The sequence below is a fragment of the Podarcis pityusensis genome (genome assembly GCF_964106645.2).
Source record: "Podarcis pityusensis genome assembly, chromosome: 2".
Lineage (NCBI taxonomy): Eukaryota > Metazoa > Chordata > Lepidosauria > Squamata > Lacertidae > Podarcis > Podarcis pityusensis.
In genome coordinates this window covers 126854661-126869968 of record NC_138029.1, presented here as the reverse complement: position 1 = coordinate 126869968, position 15308 = coordinate 126854661, and the positions used below count along the sequence as shown (strand labels likewise).

General features: G+C 48.4%; 1 protein-coding gene across 1 annotated transcript; it reads left to right on the top strand.

Annotated features, from left to right (window-relative positions):
* The first annotated feature begins 1821 nt into the window (after positions 1-1821).
* On the top strand, positions 1822-12206 carry LOC308465972 (uncharacterized protein). The gene is made up of 3 exons (XM_080986482.1): positions 1822-1894; positions 4446-4619; positions 9899-12206. Exons 2-3 carry the CDS (start codon positions 4487-4489, stop codon positions 11434-11436), a joined length of 1671 nt encoding a protein of 556 aa, XP_080842608.1. The 5' UTR covers positions 1822-1894; positions 4446-4486; the 3' UTR covers positions 11437-12206.
* The last annotated feature ends 3102 nt before the right edge of the window (positions 12207-15308 follow it).

Below are 15308 nucleotides of genomic sequence, written 5' to 3'. Positions count from 1 at the left end.
TTCCTTTCTAGGTGCTCACATAGAAGGAGGAAGCCAGGGCGGATCAGTCCCTGGACCTTGGAGGCAATGCCTGGACTCCTCTGGAAATATGCAATATAATGTTCCTTTCCCCATTGGCCAGGAACCTAAGCTCCTTTTGGGGTTGTCATTCCGCACCCCAAGGTTCCTCCAAGGCCTTGGGGAAGGAAACTGAGGCAGGCCTGGCCATGGCAAGAGGAAGAGATCTGGCTGCCCCCCAGGGCCCTGCAGGGGATTCAGGGTGGGGGGCCTGCCTCTTCCTCTGGCCATGGCAGCCCCAAGGAAGCCTTGAAGAAAGGCAGGAGACCCTCAGCAGAGAGCAGCCAAGTCTGGTTCTTCTCCGCAATGGCTTCCTCTTCTGAGAGCTCCCTCTCTTTATCCTCTGGGCTGGACTGGGAGGACCCCAGTTCAGCCAGTTCCCCTCAATCTCCCCACTGGGTTCCAGTGGCCCCCTGAGACCTGCAGGGATCTGGAGTGGAAGCGACTTCTCCTGTTGAACTACCGCCGGAGGGGGAAGAACAAGCGAGGGCCGTTCAGAAAGGGCTCCTGGGACCCTGAGGAGCCAGAAGGGGTCTGGTGAGGAGCAGGGCTGCTCTGCGGAGGCAAAGCCACAATGGCAGGAAGGCAGCTGAGGACGCCCCATGTGCGCTTGCGCCCGAAGCTGCTCCCCTCCTTTGCTGGGAGGAGAGACCCCCGAGAGCGTGGGACCCCCGAGGTACTCAGGGAGGCATGATGTCTCTGCGAGCAGCTGGGGCATGCAGAAGAAACAAAATGGCGTTCCCGCCTTTTTCAGAAAAGGGCGGGAAATGCCATCTCCTGGCCCTGCTGCCTCCGTGGGTTCCTGCCTGGCCTGCTTGGCCATGAGGTGGGGGATGCAGCTGCCCCCAAACTCTTCCCTTCCCCAGACATTGAGGGTGGAGAGGAACATTAAGAGAAGGAGAAATGAAGGAGAAGCTGGGAGGGGGAGCAGCCAAGAGGGAAACTCAGGGGGAAAACTCCCTCAGGAAACCTGGCAAAGGAGAGGACGAGGCCCAGGGGAATCTGAAAGGGGATTGGTCAGCTCTCAAATGGAGAGGCTTCTGATTGGTCCTGCTCTGGGGTGAGAAATGGAGTCAAATGGTTCTGAGACCCAGTATAAACTGGCTTTCTGACAGGAAAGGCAGGGAAGGGATGGAGTTGGGAAGGGGGGAAAGAGTCCCAGAGTGGGGGGCTGCCCCCTGAGCGGCATGTGCCCCTCTCCCTCCCTCCCCAATAGTGGGCTTCGCCTTTCCTGCCTGTGGTGCTTTTACGGGGGGGGGGGCTTCCACACCTCCCCCCCCCCCCCCCAGGATGGGACACTTCCTCATCTGTCTCTCTTCCTGGGCTGCAGAAGCAGGAAAGTCCGCTTGGCGGGGGGGGGGGAGATTATTTTCGGGGGGGGGGATCTCCTGGCTGGTAAGCCCCTCCCCCTCCATTCTTCCCCCCACTCGCTGATCGGGAGGGTGTTTTGTTTTTTGAGGGGTGGCTTGATGGAGCCATTTCTTAGGCTCTTCTCCATCCCAGCCTTTCCTTGGGATAGGAGCCTCTATGTTGGAGGAGGGGGAGAGCCAAGGTAACCCCCCTCATTGCCATCCCCGTCTTTGGCACAGAGGGGGGAGGGGGGCAGTTCCGTGAGCGCAGGCGCAGAAGTAGGAAAACAGCAGGTAGGGGGAGGGAGGGGGTGCCCTCGACTTTGCAAGGGTAAAAAGGAGCAAAGCTGGATTCCTATAGACGGCGGGAAGTGAAGCGGAAGGGGGGGGGTCAAGGTCCTCCATGCCAAAATCCTTCCCTCCCACATCCCTTCCTGCAAGCAGAGAGGAGGTTGCTTTGTTTTCTCTCCTTTGCAAAATCTTCCTCGGTGAGTCTCCTCTCTTTCCCCTCAGGGGTCCCAGGGGTGCAGGGAGGGGGCATGGGGGTCCCTATTCAGATCATTCCTGATGGGGGGAGACCCCCAAGTCAGAAAGCAGAGGGTCCTCTTTGTACTCTTTGCCAAGCCAGGGAGGGGGCGAGTTCTCAGGAGGTCTGCAGCTCTGCTCTTCCTTAGGATAAAGATGCTGCCTTCATTTTTGGGGAGGGGGCTTTGAGCACAGGGAGAAGAAAAGCCCTTCTGCATCTGCAGCAGCAAAACCAGACCACTTCCTCTGTCCCAGATGCAACAACACATGTCCCTCTCCTGTCGCTCTCCACACCCACGGCTGGCGCTGTTACCTTCCAACAGCTGGATCTCACTCCCAAAGGCACTCTCTTCCATGGTCTCCCAAGACAGATGGAGGCCAACTAACCAACCATTCCCCCCCTCACAATGCACAATGGGGCTTTCCCTCTCCTCCCCCTCCTGGTGCCCCCTGAAGTTGGCTTGAGGAGGTGGGGGGGGGGGGAGTCCACCACACCAGATGCTGAGAGAGGAGGTCCTTCCATCTGGAAAATGGGAACACTTTGAAGAATTATGTGAAGATCAGTGCCGTATAATCATAATCATAAAATTATTACAGTGTGGAATTCCCCCATTTACACAAAGATTAATTGTTGTTTAGTCATGCCTGACTCTTTGTGACCCCATGGACCAGAGCACGCCAGGCCCTCCTGTCTTCCACTGCCTCCCACAGTTTGGTCAGACTCATGTTTGTAGCTTTGAGAACACTGTCCAACCATCTCGTCCTCTGCCGTCCCCTTCTCCTTGTGCCCTCCAACTTTCCCAACATCAGGGTCTTTTCCAGGGAGTCTTCTCTTCTCATGAGGTGGCCAAAGTATTGGAGCCTCAGCTTCAGGATCTGTCCTTCCAATGAGCACTCAGGGCTGATTTCCTTAAGAATGGATAGGTTGGATCTTCTTGCAGTCCATGGGACTCTCAAGAGTCTCCTCCAGCACCAGAATTCAAAAGCATCAATTCTTCGGCAATCAGCCTTTTTTATGGTCCAGCTCTCACAAAGATTAATACCCATCATTAAAATTGTTCCATTACAATGTTGAAATAAGCATGCAGGAAAATAATAGAATTAAAACAGCGCAGCTATTAAGAGGCAGAAAAGAACAGAGCAATGTGTAGAAGATCATCTTCATTCTCCCTTTCTCTCTTAGGGTCCAGTGTGTTTTGAAGACGTAGCTTTTCGTTTCACACACAAGGACTGGGCATTGCTGGATCCTGACCAGAGAGCTCTGCAGGAGGAAGTCAAGGGGGTGAAGTGTGGGATCCTGGACTCTCTGGTAAGGCTCCCTGCTGGATCATCAGATCAGTTTTGAAATTCCATACAGATCTCTGCAGGACAAACCTCCGCAATTTTGAGGGAGCCCAATAGCGCCAGCTACAGCGTCTGAGATTTTAACACACCCACAACTCTTCTTGAATGGAAAACTATCAATGTGTGTGTGTGGGGGGGGTATCTCTTGTTTTATCTGGGAATATTCTTCTACCAAAACTTTGTAAAAGCATTGCAGGAGATCCTGGGGTCCCTACCAGGCCCCGATAACTCGGACACCCCAGGGTCCTTGTACTTGAGGAATCTGGAAAATGACCTCATTGACAGAACTGAAAAGAATTTATTACACTCCTTCTGTGCTCTGCCACAAGACGCCCAGAATGAAATACTCTCCAGATTTGACCTCTTACGTTCCTGACTGATAAGTCTGAAGAAGGAGCAAAGGCCTCATGCAAGCAAAACTTGACCCTTTGTGCTCCAGATCCAGTCCACTAGATATAACACCGTGAGTTAAATTATCGCTTTCGGGGAATAACCAAAGCTTAGAAGCTGGGAACTCCAAGGCCATAAACTAGAACAAGTCTTAAACAATAAGTACTTAGGAATGGTGGTCCAGGCTTCAGGATCCAATAAACTACATGTAAATTCCATCAGGAGCTCTGGGGGGAAAACAGCAAATTGTATCCTCAAATCTTCCCCAAAGATTTGGTCCCCATGCAACCCCTGACAGAGGCGGGATATAAATAATAAATTATTATTATTATTATTATTATTAAATATGGCCACAACATCTGCCTGGCTTGCAATGAGAGGCTTCTAAAGTGTGTCAACGGTGCTCTCCATACAAAGTACCTAGCATGGGGGCACCTACATGTAATAGCTACTCTGCTATTTTCTGCCCATGCTCTGGGGTTGCAGTTTTCAGGCTTGGGGACAGGACGGTGACTGGTTTTTGTACCAAGTTCTGTCAATTATCCCCACTGTGTTCAATGGGATCTACTCTGAGGTCACTACTGTGCAGACCATGCCAGCCTTACGAAGTGGGGTGAGGAGCATACAGAAGAAATTGGAATCACTGGAGATGTTTAGAAATGGGGCTTCTCTTGAGAAGGGGCTGCCCCATTTGTGCTTCTCCAGGGGCAGGAGAATATCTAGGGCAGGAGAATCCCTGCAGGGCCTCTGAGGCTCCCTTTGCTTCTTCCTCTCTCCCAGGACCCTCCAGCTTGTTTTGGCGTCTTGACTCCTCAGGAAGGATGAAAGAGACGGATCCTGCAAAGCTAGCGAGGATGGAAGGGGGAAGATGGACGGTTGACCTGGTCAGGTTGTCTCCTGCTTCCCTCCTCACAGCCTCAGAGCATTCCCTCCCAGGGACCTCCGAGAGATCTGGTAAGTTCCAGGGGAGTGAAAATGGGGACCTGGATGGAGGGAGCCAGAGAGGTATCAGGGCTTGCTCAGCTTGGGGGTCGGGGGAGGCAGGCAGGCAGGCAGATGGAGATGGAGAAGGAAAGCAGTTTATTGGGCTCCTCCACCTGCCTGCCTGCCTGCGCCTTTGTAATCTGCAGGCATTTTGAGCTAGGAAAACAGTCGTATAGTCCATGGATCAGGCTTATCCACACACATCTCTGGAACCGAATCCTGATCCTGCGTCCTCCGTGTGTTGCCTTTTTCTTTTCTTTTTGGAATAACTTTTATTTGCTTTTAAAAACAAGGATCATAGGACCACTAAATGATGCAAATATGTAGACCACGGGTCGGCAATCTATGTCCCATGGGCCGCAAGCGGCTCACAGGGGTCATTTAACTGAGCTGCCCCCAAACCGAGCCGTCCGTAGGGTGAGTCCTGTGTGTACACACTTGATCCTGCCCACAGAGCGATCTCCGTGAGAGTGAACCAGCCCAGGCGAGGTAAAGCTTGCCGACCCCTGATGTAGACTGAGTCTTCTCATGTCATTTGTGTATCTCAAAACTAGCAGAATCTATTTGCAGGAATATCTGTAACATACGATTCATCATTAGCGGTCAGTGTGTGAGTTCTGGGTTCATGAAATGTTTTAAACTGGAACAAAAAATGGGGAAACAGGAGAGAACAGAGAGCATTCAACATTGCATAGCTGAATGCCTAGTCAGGAGCTCTTGTGGCTGTTGTGTTTAGATTTAGTGTGAGTTATAGTCACTTTTCCTCTTCTGTTACCAATGAAACAATACGGAGTTGGTCTCCTCATGAACACGGGAGGGGGTTCAAACTGAAGAAAGTGATTTATGTATAAATTTAAATTTAGACCAATCAGATTGAGGCAACTGCTGATGGCGTGTAGGTTTCACAGACAAGGCATGGATGTTAATGGATCCTGACCAAAGAGTTCTGCCTAAGGAAGTAAAGGAGGAGAATCCTACTCTCCTACTGTAATGTTCATAGAACTCTAACCCAATGGTTGCCATTAATTTCATTCTGAATTGATTCTAGAATGTATTTTAATTACTGTATTTTTTGCTCCATAAGACACAGTTTTTTCTTCCTAAAAAGTAAGGGGAAATGTCTGTGTGTCTTATGGGGCGAATGCGTGGTCCTTGGAGCCGAATTGCCCAGGGGCAAAACGCAGATCATGCTTCCCCCCCCCTTTTTTTTGAAAGAGGGAAGTGGGTGTTGAAACAAAGCCGCTGATCGGCAAGCGATCGGGAGCGAGATAATGGATGCTAGCAATAAAGAAGGCTGCCCAGGAGGAGGGAGGTAAAGACAGCAAACTTGCAAGGAGACAGGAAGACTAAAGCAATGAGGAGAGTAATTAGAAGAAAGGGAGGAGCAAAGAACTGCTCCAGCTAAGGAAAAGACACTAAGGCAAACAAGAGGGAAGGGAGTGTTGAAAGGAAGCAGCTGATCAGTAAGGGGTCAGGAGGGAGATAAGGGATGCTAGCGATAAAGTAGGCTGCCTGGGAGGGGGGAGGTAAAAGTCTATGGATCCTCAGGATTTTTATATTGGGTCACCCCAAATTCACCATCAGATTACATAGCATGTCCATGGCTACAGCCTGAACCAAAAAAATCACTGTTTCGTGGGGCCACAATGGTGCAAAAACGTGGTTACAAAGCACAGAGCCGCATGGATCCTCAGGATTTTTGCACTGGGCTTCCGCCACAGAATCCAAACGGATGTGACCAGAAAACACCATCGCTTACAACAAAATCTAAACCATGCTGAAAGGAGAGCCATAGATAATCTCAGGAACAACCCAGACATTATAACTAAAGAGGCGGACAAGGGTGGAGCTGTCGTCGTCATCATGAACAAAACTGATTACATCCAGGAGGCTCACAGACAACTTTCTAATACCGCCTTTTACATAAAATTGGACTCAGACCCCACAAAAGAATATAACAAAGTACTGCACAAGATTGTTAAGGAACTACCTCCACACATCCAAGAACAGATCCTCACAAGCACACCAGCAGAACCTCGACCAGGAACTTTCTATCTTCTACCTAAAATACACAAACCAGGAAATCCAGGACGCCCCATCATCTCAGGTATTGGCACTATTACTGTGGGTGTTTCCGATTATATGGACTCTGTCCTGAAACCATATGCCATCAGTGATCCCAGCTACGTATGTGACACCACAGATTTGAATAATCTTCCTAACAATACTATAGTAGCCACTATGGATGTGGAATCTATGTATACTAACATCCCACACAACGATGGTTTACAAGCTATAAGGAACACCATTTCAGATAAAATAACAGCGGACTTTGCTACCAAACTCTGCCATTTGGTCCTTACCCACAGCAACTTCAAATTTGGTGGTGACCTGTTCCTCCAGATCAGCGGCACAGCAATGGGCCCCCGCATGGCCCCACAGTATGCCAACATCTTCATGGCAAATTTCTAACAACATTTCCTAAACTCCTATCCACTTAAATCTCTCTTGTGCCTGTGATACATACCATCTCAGGACTATTTAATTGCTCTTCTTCTAACATTGTGTATGCCATCAAATGCCAACAGTGCCCTTCAGCTCTCTGTATTGGACAAACAGGCCAAACCCAACGCCAAAGGATAAATGGACATAAATCTGATATCAGGAATCACAATGTAGAGAAACTAGTAGGAGAACACTTCAATCTCCCAGGACATTCTATGCAAGATCTCAAAGTAGCTGTCTTGTTACAAAAGAATTTCAGAAATAGACTGGAAAGAGAAGTTGCTGAATTGCAACTTATTACCAAACTTAAAACCCTGGAGAGACCTGGTCTGAATAGAGACATTGGATTCTTATCTCATTATACATGGTATATGTAGCTATTTTTAGCCATCTCACCCCTTGCTTTTTCCTGTAAGACCAATTGCAGTCATTAACAGTCATCAACAGTCAAAATAAGAAAAATCCTTCCAGTAGCACCTTTAAGACCAACTAAGTTAGTTCTTGGTATGAGCTTTCGTGTGCAAGCACACTTCTTCAGATACACTGAAACAGAAGTTGCCAGATCCTTCTATATAGTGAGAAGGTGGGGAGGGGTATTACTCAGAAGGGTGGTGGGAATGGGAGATTGGCAGATAGCTGAGATGAGCCTGCTGACGACTCTTAACGACTGTAATAGGTCTTACAGGAAAAGGCAAGGGGTGAGAAGGTGAGAAATGGCTTAGTCATGTATAATGGGATAAGAATCCAATGTCTTTGTTCAAACCAGGTCTCTCCATGGTTTTAAGTTTGGTAATGAGTTGCAATTCAGCAGCTTCTCTTTCCAGTCTATTTCTGAAATTCCTTTGTAGTAAAACAGCTACTTTGAGATCTTGTATAGAATGTCCTGGGAGATTGAAGTGTTCTCCTACTGGTTTCTCTGTTTTGTGATTCTTGATGTCAGATTTATGTCCATTTATTCTTTGGCGTAAGGTTTGGCCTGTTTGTCCAATATAGAGAGCTGAAGGACACTGTTGGCATTTGATGCCATACACAATGTTAGATGATGAGCAAACCTCTCTTGTACCTGCGATACATTGACGATATTTTTATCATCTGGACACATGGTCAACAGACCCTGGACACCTTTCACCAGAAATTTAATGATTTTCACCCCACAATCAACCTTACAATGAATCAATCTATGCAAGAAATACATTTTTTGGACACTACTATAAAAATACAGGATGGGCGCATAGACACCACCTTATACCGTAAACCAACTGACCGACAAACATATCTACATGCCTCTAGCTACCATCCCAAACATACCAAACAGTACATTGTATATAGCCAGGCACTACGTTACAGCCGCATCTGTTCCAATTCTACAGACAGAGACTCTCACCTAAGAGATCTACAGCAAACCTTTTCAGAACTAAAATACCCAGCAGATGAAGTTAGACAACAGATCAACAGAGCCAGACTTATACCCAGAGAGAACTTGCTGCAAGACAGACCCAAAAAAGAAAATAACAGAACACCTCTAGTCATCACATACAGCTCCCAAGTTAAAACAGTACAACGCATCATCAGAGATCTACAACCTCTCCTGGACAATGACAGTTCTCTTTCTCAAGCTCTGGGAGGAAGACCTTTCATTGCCTACAGACAGCCACCCAATCTTAAACAACTCCTAACCCACAATAATACTACAACCAGACTTAACACGGACACTGGCACCAGAGCCTGCAATAAACCCAGATGCCAACTTTGCTGCCACATACACCCGGACAACACCATTACTGGCCCCAACAACATCACACATACCATCTCGGGACTATTCAATTGCTCATCATCTAACATTGTGTATGGCATCAAATGCCAACAGTGTCCTTCAGCTCTCTATATTGGACAAACAGGCCAAACCTTACGCCAAAGAATAAATGGACATAAATCTGACATCAAGAATCACAAAACAGAGAAACCAGTAGGAGAACACTTCAATCTCCCAGGACATTCTATACAAGATCTCAAAGTAGCTGTTTTACTACAAAGGAATTTCAGAAATAGACTGGAAAGAGAAGCTGCTGAATTGCAACTCATTACCAAACTTAAAACCATGGAGAGACCTGGTTTGAACAAAGACATTGGATTCTTATCCCATTATACATGACTAAGCCATTTCTCACCTTCTCACCCCTTGCCTTTTCCTGTAAGACCTATTACAGTCGTTAAGAGTCGTCAGCAGGCTCATCTCAGCTATCTGCCAATCTCCCATTCCCACCACCCTTCTGAGTAATACCCCTCCCCACCTTCTCACTATATAGAAGGATCTGGCAACTTCTGTTTCAGTGTATCTGAAGAAGTGTGCTTGCACACGAAAGCTCATACCAAGAACTAACTTAGTTGGTCTTAAAGGTGCTACTGGAAGGATTTTTCTTATTTTGACTATGGCAGACCAACACGGCTACCTATCTGTAACTGGAGTCATCAACAGGTTTACCACACCTATCAGCCAATCACCCATTCCCACCACCCTTCTGAGAAATACCTCTCCCCACCCTCTCACCATATATAAGGCTCTGGTGACTTCTGTTTCAGTGTGTCTGAAGAAGTGTGCATGCACACGAAAGCTCATACTAATAACAAACTTAATTGGTCTCTAAGGTGCTACTGGAAGGAATTTTTTAATTCATTAACATTGTTCATTAATCTGGTGCTTCATTTCTTCCTGAGGCTCTAATTAGCTTCTCTCTTCATTGCAGATGGTGATGAATTGGAGGGGAAGAACAAAGGGGACCACAACAGAATCCACATAGCGGAGGAGCCAAATCAATATTCAGGGTATGGAGAGAACATCCGTCAGACCTCCCAGTACACCTCCCATCAAGGACACAGCTTCATTTGGAGGCATAGCCTTACTTCACACGAAAGAACTCACAGTGGTGAGAAATTGCATCAGTGCTTGGAATGTGGAAAGAGCTTCAGTCGGAAGGATGCTCTCACTTCCCATCGAAGAATTCATACAGGGGAGAAACCGTATCAATGCTTGGAATGTAGAAAGAGCTTCACCCAAAGGGCCCATCTCCTGATGCATCAAAAAACTCATACAGATCAGAAACCCTATCAATGCTTGGAATGTGGAAAGAGCTTCAGTCGGAAGGATACTCTCACTTCCCATCACAGAATTCATACAGGGGAGAAACCATACCAGTGCTTGGAATGCGGAAAGAAATTCAGACTGAGCTCACAGCTCACTTCCCATCACAGAATTCATACAGGGGAGAAACCCTATCAGTGCTTGGAATGCGGAAAGAAATTCAGACTGAGCTCACAGCTCACTTCCCATCACAGAATTCATACAGGGGAGAAACCATATCAGTGCTTGGAATGTGGAAAGAGCTTCAGTCACAACATATCTCTCACTTCCCATCAAAGAATTCATACAGGGGAGAAACCATACCAGTGCTTGGAATGCGGAAAGAAATTCAGTCACAGAGTCTCTCTCACGTTCCATCAAAGAATTCATACAGGGGAGAAACCATACCAGTGCTTGGAATGTGGAAAGACCTTCAGCCATAGTAGGATTCTGACAACCCATCAAAGATTTCATACAGGGGAAAAACCCTATCAGTGCTTGGAATGTGGAAAGAGCTTTAGTGAGAGTGGAAAACTCACTTCCCATCGAAGAATTCATACAGGGGAGACACCCTATCAGTGTTTGCAATGCGGAAAGTGCTTCAGTGGGAGGAGAAGCCTCACTTCCCATCAAAGAATTCATACAGGGGAAAAACCTTTTCAGTGCTATGAGTGTGGAAAGAGCTTCACTCAGAGGGCCAATCTCACTTCCCATCAAAGAATTCATACAGGTCAGAAACCATATAAATGCTTCGAATGTGGAAAGAGCTTTAGTCGGAGCAACTCTCTCACTTCCCATCAAAGAATTCATACAGGTGAGAAACCCTATCAGTGCCAGGAATGTGGAAAGAGCTTTCGTGAGGGGGGAAAACTCGCTTCTCATCGAAGAATTCATACAGGTGAAAAACCCTATCAATGTTTGGAATGTGGAAAGAGCTTTCGTGAGGGGGGGAAACTCGCTTCTCATCGAAGAATTCATACAGGTGAGAAACCCTATCAATGCTTGGAATGTGGAAAGAGCTTTCGTGAGGGGGGAAAACTTGCTTCTCATCGAAGAATTCATACAGGGGAGAAACCCTTTCAATGCTTGGAATGTAGAAAGAGCTTCAGTCGGAGGGATAGTCTTACTTCCCATCAAAGAATTCATACAGGGGAGAAACTCTAACAGTGCTTGCAATGTTTAAAGAAGAAACAACAATAACAACAGATATAGGTAGGTAGCCATGTTGATCTGCCATAATCGAAACAAAATAAAAAAGTTTGCTATTGGTATGAGCTTTCGTGTGCATGTACACTACTTCAGATACCATGCATGAATAAACTTAGTTGGTGTTTAAGGTGGTACTGGAAGAATTTTTTAAAAAATAATAATAATTTATTACTTGTACCCTCCCCATCTGGCTGGTGTTCCACAGATACGCTGGGCAGCTCCCAACAGAATATTGAAAACATGATAAAACATCAAGCGTTGTTGTTGTTTAGTCGTGTCCGACTCTTTGTGACCCCATGGACCAGAGCACGCCAGGCACTCCTGTCTTCCACTGCCTCCCGCAGTTTGCTCAAACTCATGTTTGTAGCTTTGAGAACACTGTCCAACCATCTCATCCTCTGTCGTCCCCTTCTCCTTGTGCCTGCAATCTTTCCCAACATCAGGGTCTTTTCCAGGCAGTCTTCTCTTCTCATGAGGTGGCCCAAGTACTGGAGCCTCAGCTTCACGATCTAACCTTCCAATGAACACTCAGGGCTGATTTCCTTCAGAATGGAGAGGTTTGATCTTCTTGCAGTAGAATTGTAGAGTTGCAAGTAAAATAAAAGGTAAAGGACCTCTGGACGTTTAAGTCAAAGGAGACTGTGTTACAGCGCTCATCTCGCTTTCAGGCTGAGGGAGCTGTCGTTTGTCCACAGACAGCTTTCCGAGTCATGTGGACAGCATGACTAAACTGTGGAATTGATTTATTGGCGTGACCCCGCTAATTGATTTACGGTCCACAATTAGTTCTTTATGCCCGGCGCGCTTCCTCCCAGCTGCGCCACTCAGCTCCGTCTCCAGTAGCTCTCCAGTCACGCCTCAGCAGAGTTGAACACAGCAGCGAAAACTGTCACGTAGCTTCACTTAGCTTCAGACAAACACACAGAGCCCGGTTTGTCTATTTACAGTTCTTTATTCCGACATTCCCCAGGAATCTCCTGGGCTCACCGCAGCCATGACTAAACTGCGACCTCTTCCCTCAGAGAACCAGAGGGGAACAGAACGTAACTCCTCCCAGCTCCTCCCAGCTTCGAAAGCTGACGTCAGAATGCTGAGGCATCATGGGAACAACTTAACCAGTTAAGTTCCAAACCCAACACCCCCTCTTGCCGAACCATTCTGACAAGACCTTTTTTAGTTCAACACCTTCCCCTTTGCCTTGTGCCCCTTCCCGGCATCTTTCCCAGGCACCTGTTGAACCCCTTCAACACTCCCAGAATCACACTGTGCGACACTTTTCCACGCACTTGTGACCTGATACCCTACTGACCCATTTGGGCCAGCAGTTGTGTCTTCTCCGTCAGACTCTTCCCCCTCTGACTTGACACCCTGTTTGTGAGCTTTCTCCATTACGCTAACCGGAGATGAAGCCTCACACCTGGACACTCCTTTCACAACCTTTGGAGATGCCCAGACCTGCCCTGAACCCTGATCTTGGACCTGGTCCCCATCACCGGGTTCTGAACCCTGATCCTGGACCTGGTCCCTATCACCGGGATCAGCCTCTGGCTCCCTTTCCTCCTCAGAATCAGACAGACATTCTGAGAGAAAATCAGGACCATCCCTGAGTCTTGAACACCCATCCTGTTCACAGAACTCAGCCTGCTTACTGACCAGCAGCTTGGTTTGATCACCCTCTGGGTATGCAAACTTCCACCCATTGGTTGCAGGATCATATCCACAGAAGATCATTTCCTGAACCTTTGGACCACCTGCCTCAAAGAGCTCAAAGGGCTCTTTGGCTACCCTCCCAAACCCGGGAAAACCATGTACCTGTGCACCCTTGCATGCCCTGCACCCTAGGGACCTCCCACATTTCCGGAGTTTGTACCCTTTTGTGCACCTGTGCAGCTTTTGCACATGACTGGGAACCTTAGCACACTGCGCCTGTGCTTTTCCAGCATTCCCACCACCCTCCAGAGGTGACTCCAGAACAAAGAGATTGTTCTGCCCCCTTTTCACGTTGGCCACTTGTTTCCCCCCTCTGAAAATGGATAACAAACAACAATTCAGTCCCGGCACAACGTAGACCTCTAGCTCCTCCTGTAAAGGAGAAAAAGACATGTTAGCCACAGCAGAAACCGACTTTCTCATTCCGTCTGCTAACATCACAGTTGTGTCCTGTTGAAACAGCCCTGCAGTTCCGCATTTCGCCAGCAGGCTCGCTTAGCAGGTGACGACCAACAGCAGTATTCAAAACCCAGCGTGTCACCGTGTCCTGGCTGGAGTTGTTCTTCACAGTTGCCATAGAAGCAGTGATAAGAAAACAACCCTCCCCAGTGTCTGAGCCACGTCTTTCCCTTGCGTTCCCACGCTGGCCTCCTCTCCGAGACTGATTCCCATGAGAACTCAGCTGGTTGACCTTGGGACCTTCCTGCCCAGCTGTCTCCGCTCTCCATGGGCAGCAACGACGAACTCCAGTGGAAAAACACTGCCCGGGGCTCCTCCCAGCCGGCCTCCTTCTCCTTCTTCCGGAAAAGCACTCCTTGCCAGCTCCGCCCCCTCTGGCCTGGCTCCCACTGCGGCTTTCTGGGAACCTGCTTTGTTGACATTCCACTCCAGCACGCACAGTGGACAAGCCTTTACACTTGCCTTTGGAATCCTTCGCCCCCCCGATCTGCTCACTAGCACTCCTTGAGGCTAAAACATCAGGAACAGGGGCTGCAGCCATCTCTAGGCTTTTCTCAATACTTTCTCCAGGGCTCTGGCCTCCTGCTGAAGCTTCACAGCACATCCCAGGCAGCCCTTGCTGACTTTACGCCCTTGCCCAACTTCTTAGAGTGAGCTGTTTGAAACGCAATGTCCTCCAAGACCTGGCTGCCTGCCATTGTCTTCCGTTCTCCCAAGGGGCCCCAAGCTGTACTCACAGATTACAAGCTCCTCCGGCACCCATCCGTGGGGAAACGATTTTCCAGCTGCTCTCTTAGCTCCGCAGCTACTCCTTTGCCTCCTAGCAACAGGCAAAAACTCCTGCCAGCGTCTCTGCTTCAGACTGCAGACTTCAAACGCATTCCGGCAGCCTCCAGTGACAGTTTTTACGATCGGTGATTAAGGGTCCATAACCTGTGGAATTGATTTATTGGCGTGACCCCGCTAATTGATTTACGGTCCACAATTAGCTCTTTATGCCCGGCGCGCTTCCTCCCAGCTGCGCCACTCAGCTCCGTCTCCAGTAGCTCTCCAGTCACGCCTCAGCAGAGTTGAACACAGCAGCGAAAACTGTCACGTAGCTTCACTTAGCTTCAGACAAACACACAGAGCCCGGTTTGTCTATTTACAGTTCTTTATTCCGACATTCCCCAGGAATCTCCTGGGCTCACCGCAGCCATGACTAAACTGCGACCTCTTCCCTCAGAGAACCAGAGGGGAACAGAACGTAACTCCTCCCAGCTCCTCCCAGCTTCGAAAGCTGACGTCAGAATGCTGAGGCATCATGGGAACAACTTAACCAGTTAAGTTCCAAACCCAACATAAACCGCTACTGGCACACGGAGGACCGTGACGAGTGCCAGAGCGCACAGAAACACCGTTTACCTTCCCACTGCTGTGGTACCTATTTATCTACTTGCACTGGTGTGCTTTCGAACGGCTAGGTTGGCAGGAGCTGGGACAGAGCAATGGGAGCTCACCCCATCGTGGGGATTTGAACCGCCGACCTTCCGATCAGCAAGCCCAAGAGGCTCAGTGGTTTAGACCACAGGGCCACCCGCGTCCCTACAAGAGTTGCAAGTACCCTGCGGTCATCCCTCTGCAACACAGGAATCTCATTTCAAGCATCCATGAGAGAT

Bases quoted from the DNA above. Each gene is read 5' to 3' on its own strand.
- LOC308465972 (XM_080986482.1), top strand. From the start codon at position 4,487: ATGAAAGAGACGGATCCTGCAAAGCTAGCGAGGATGGAAGGGGGAAGA. The intron at 4,620-9,898 runs GTAAGTTCCAGG...TCTTCATTGCAG, and splicing joins AGGGACCTCCGAGAGATCTG to ATGGTGATGAATTGGAGGGG.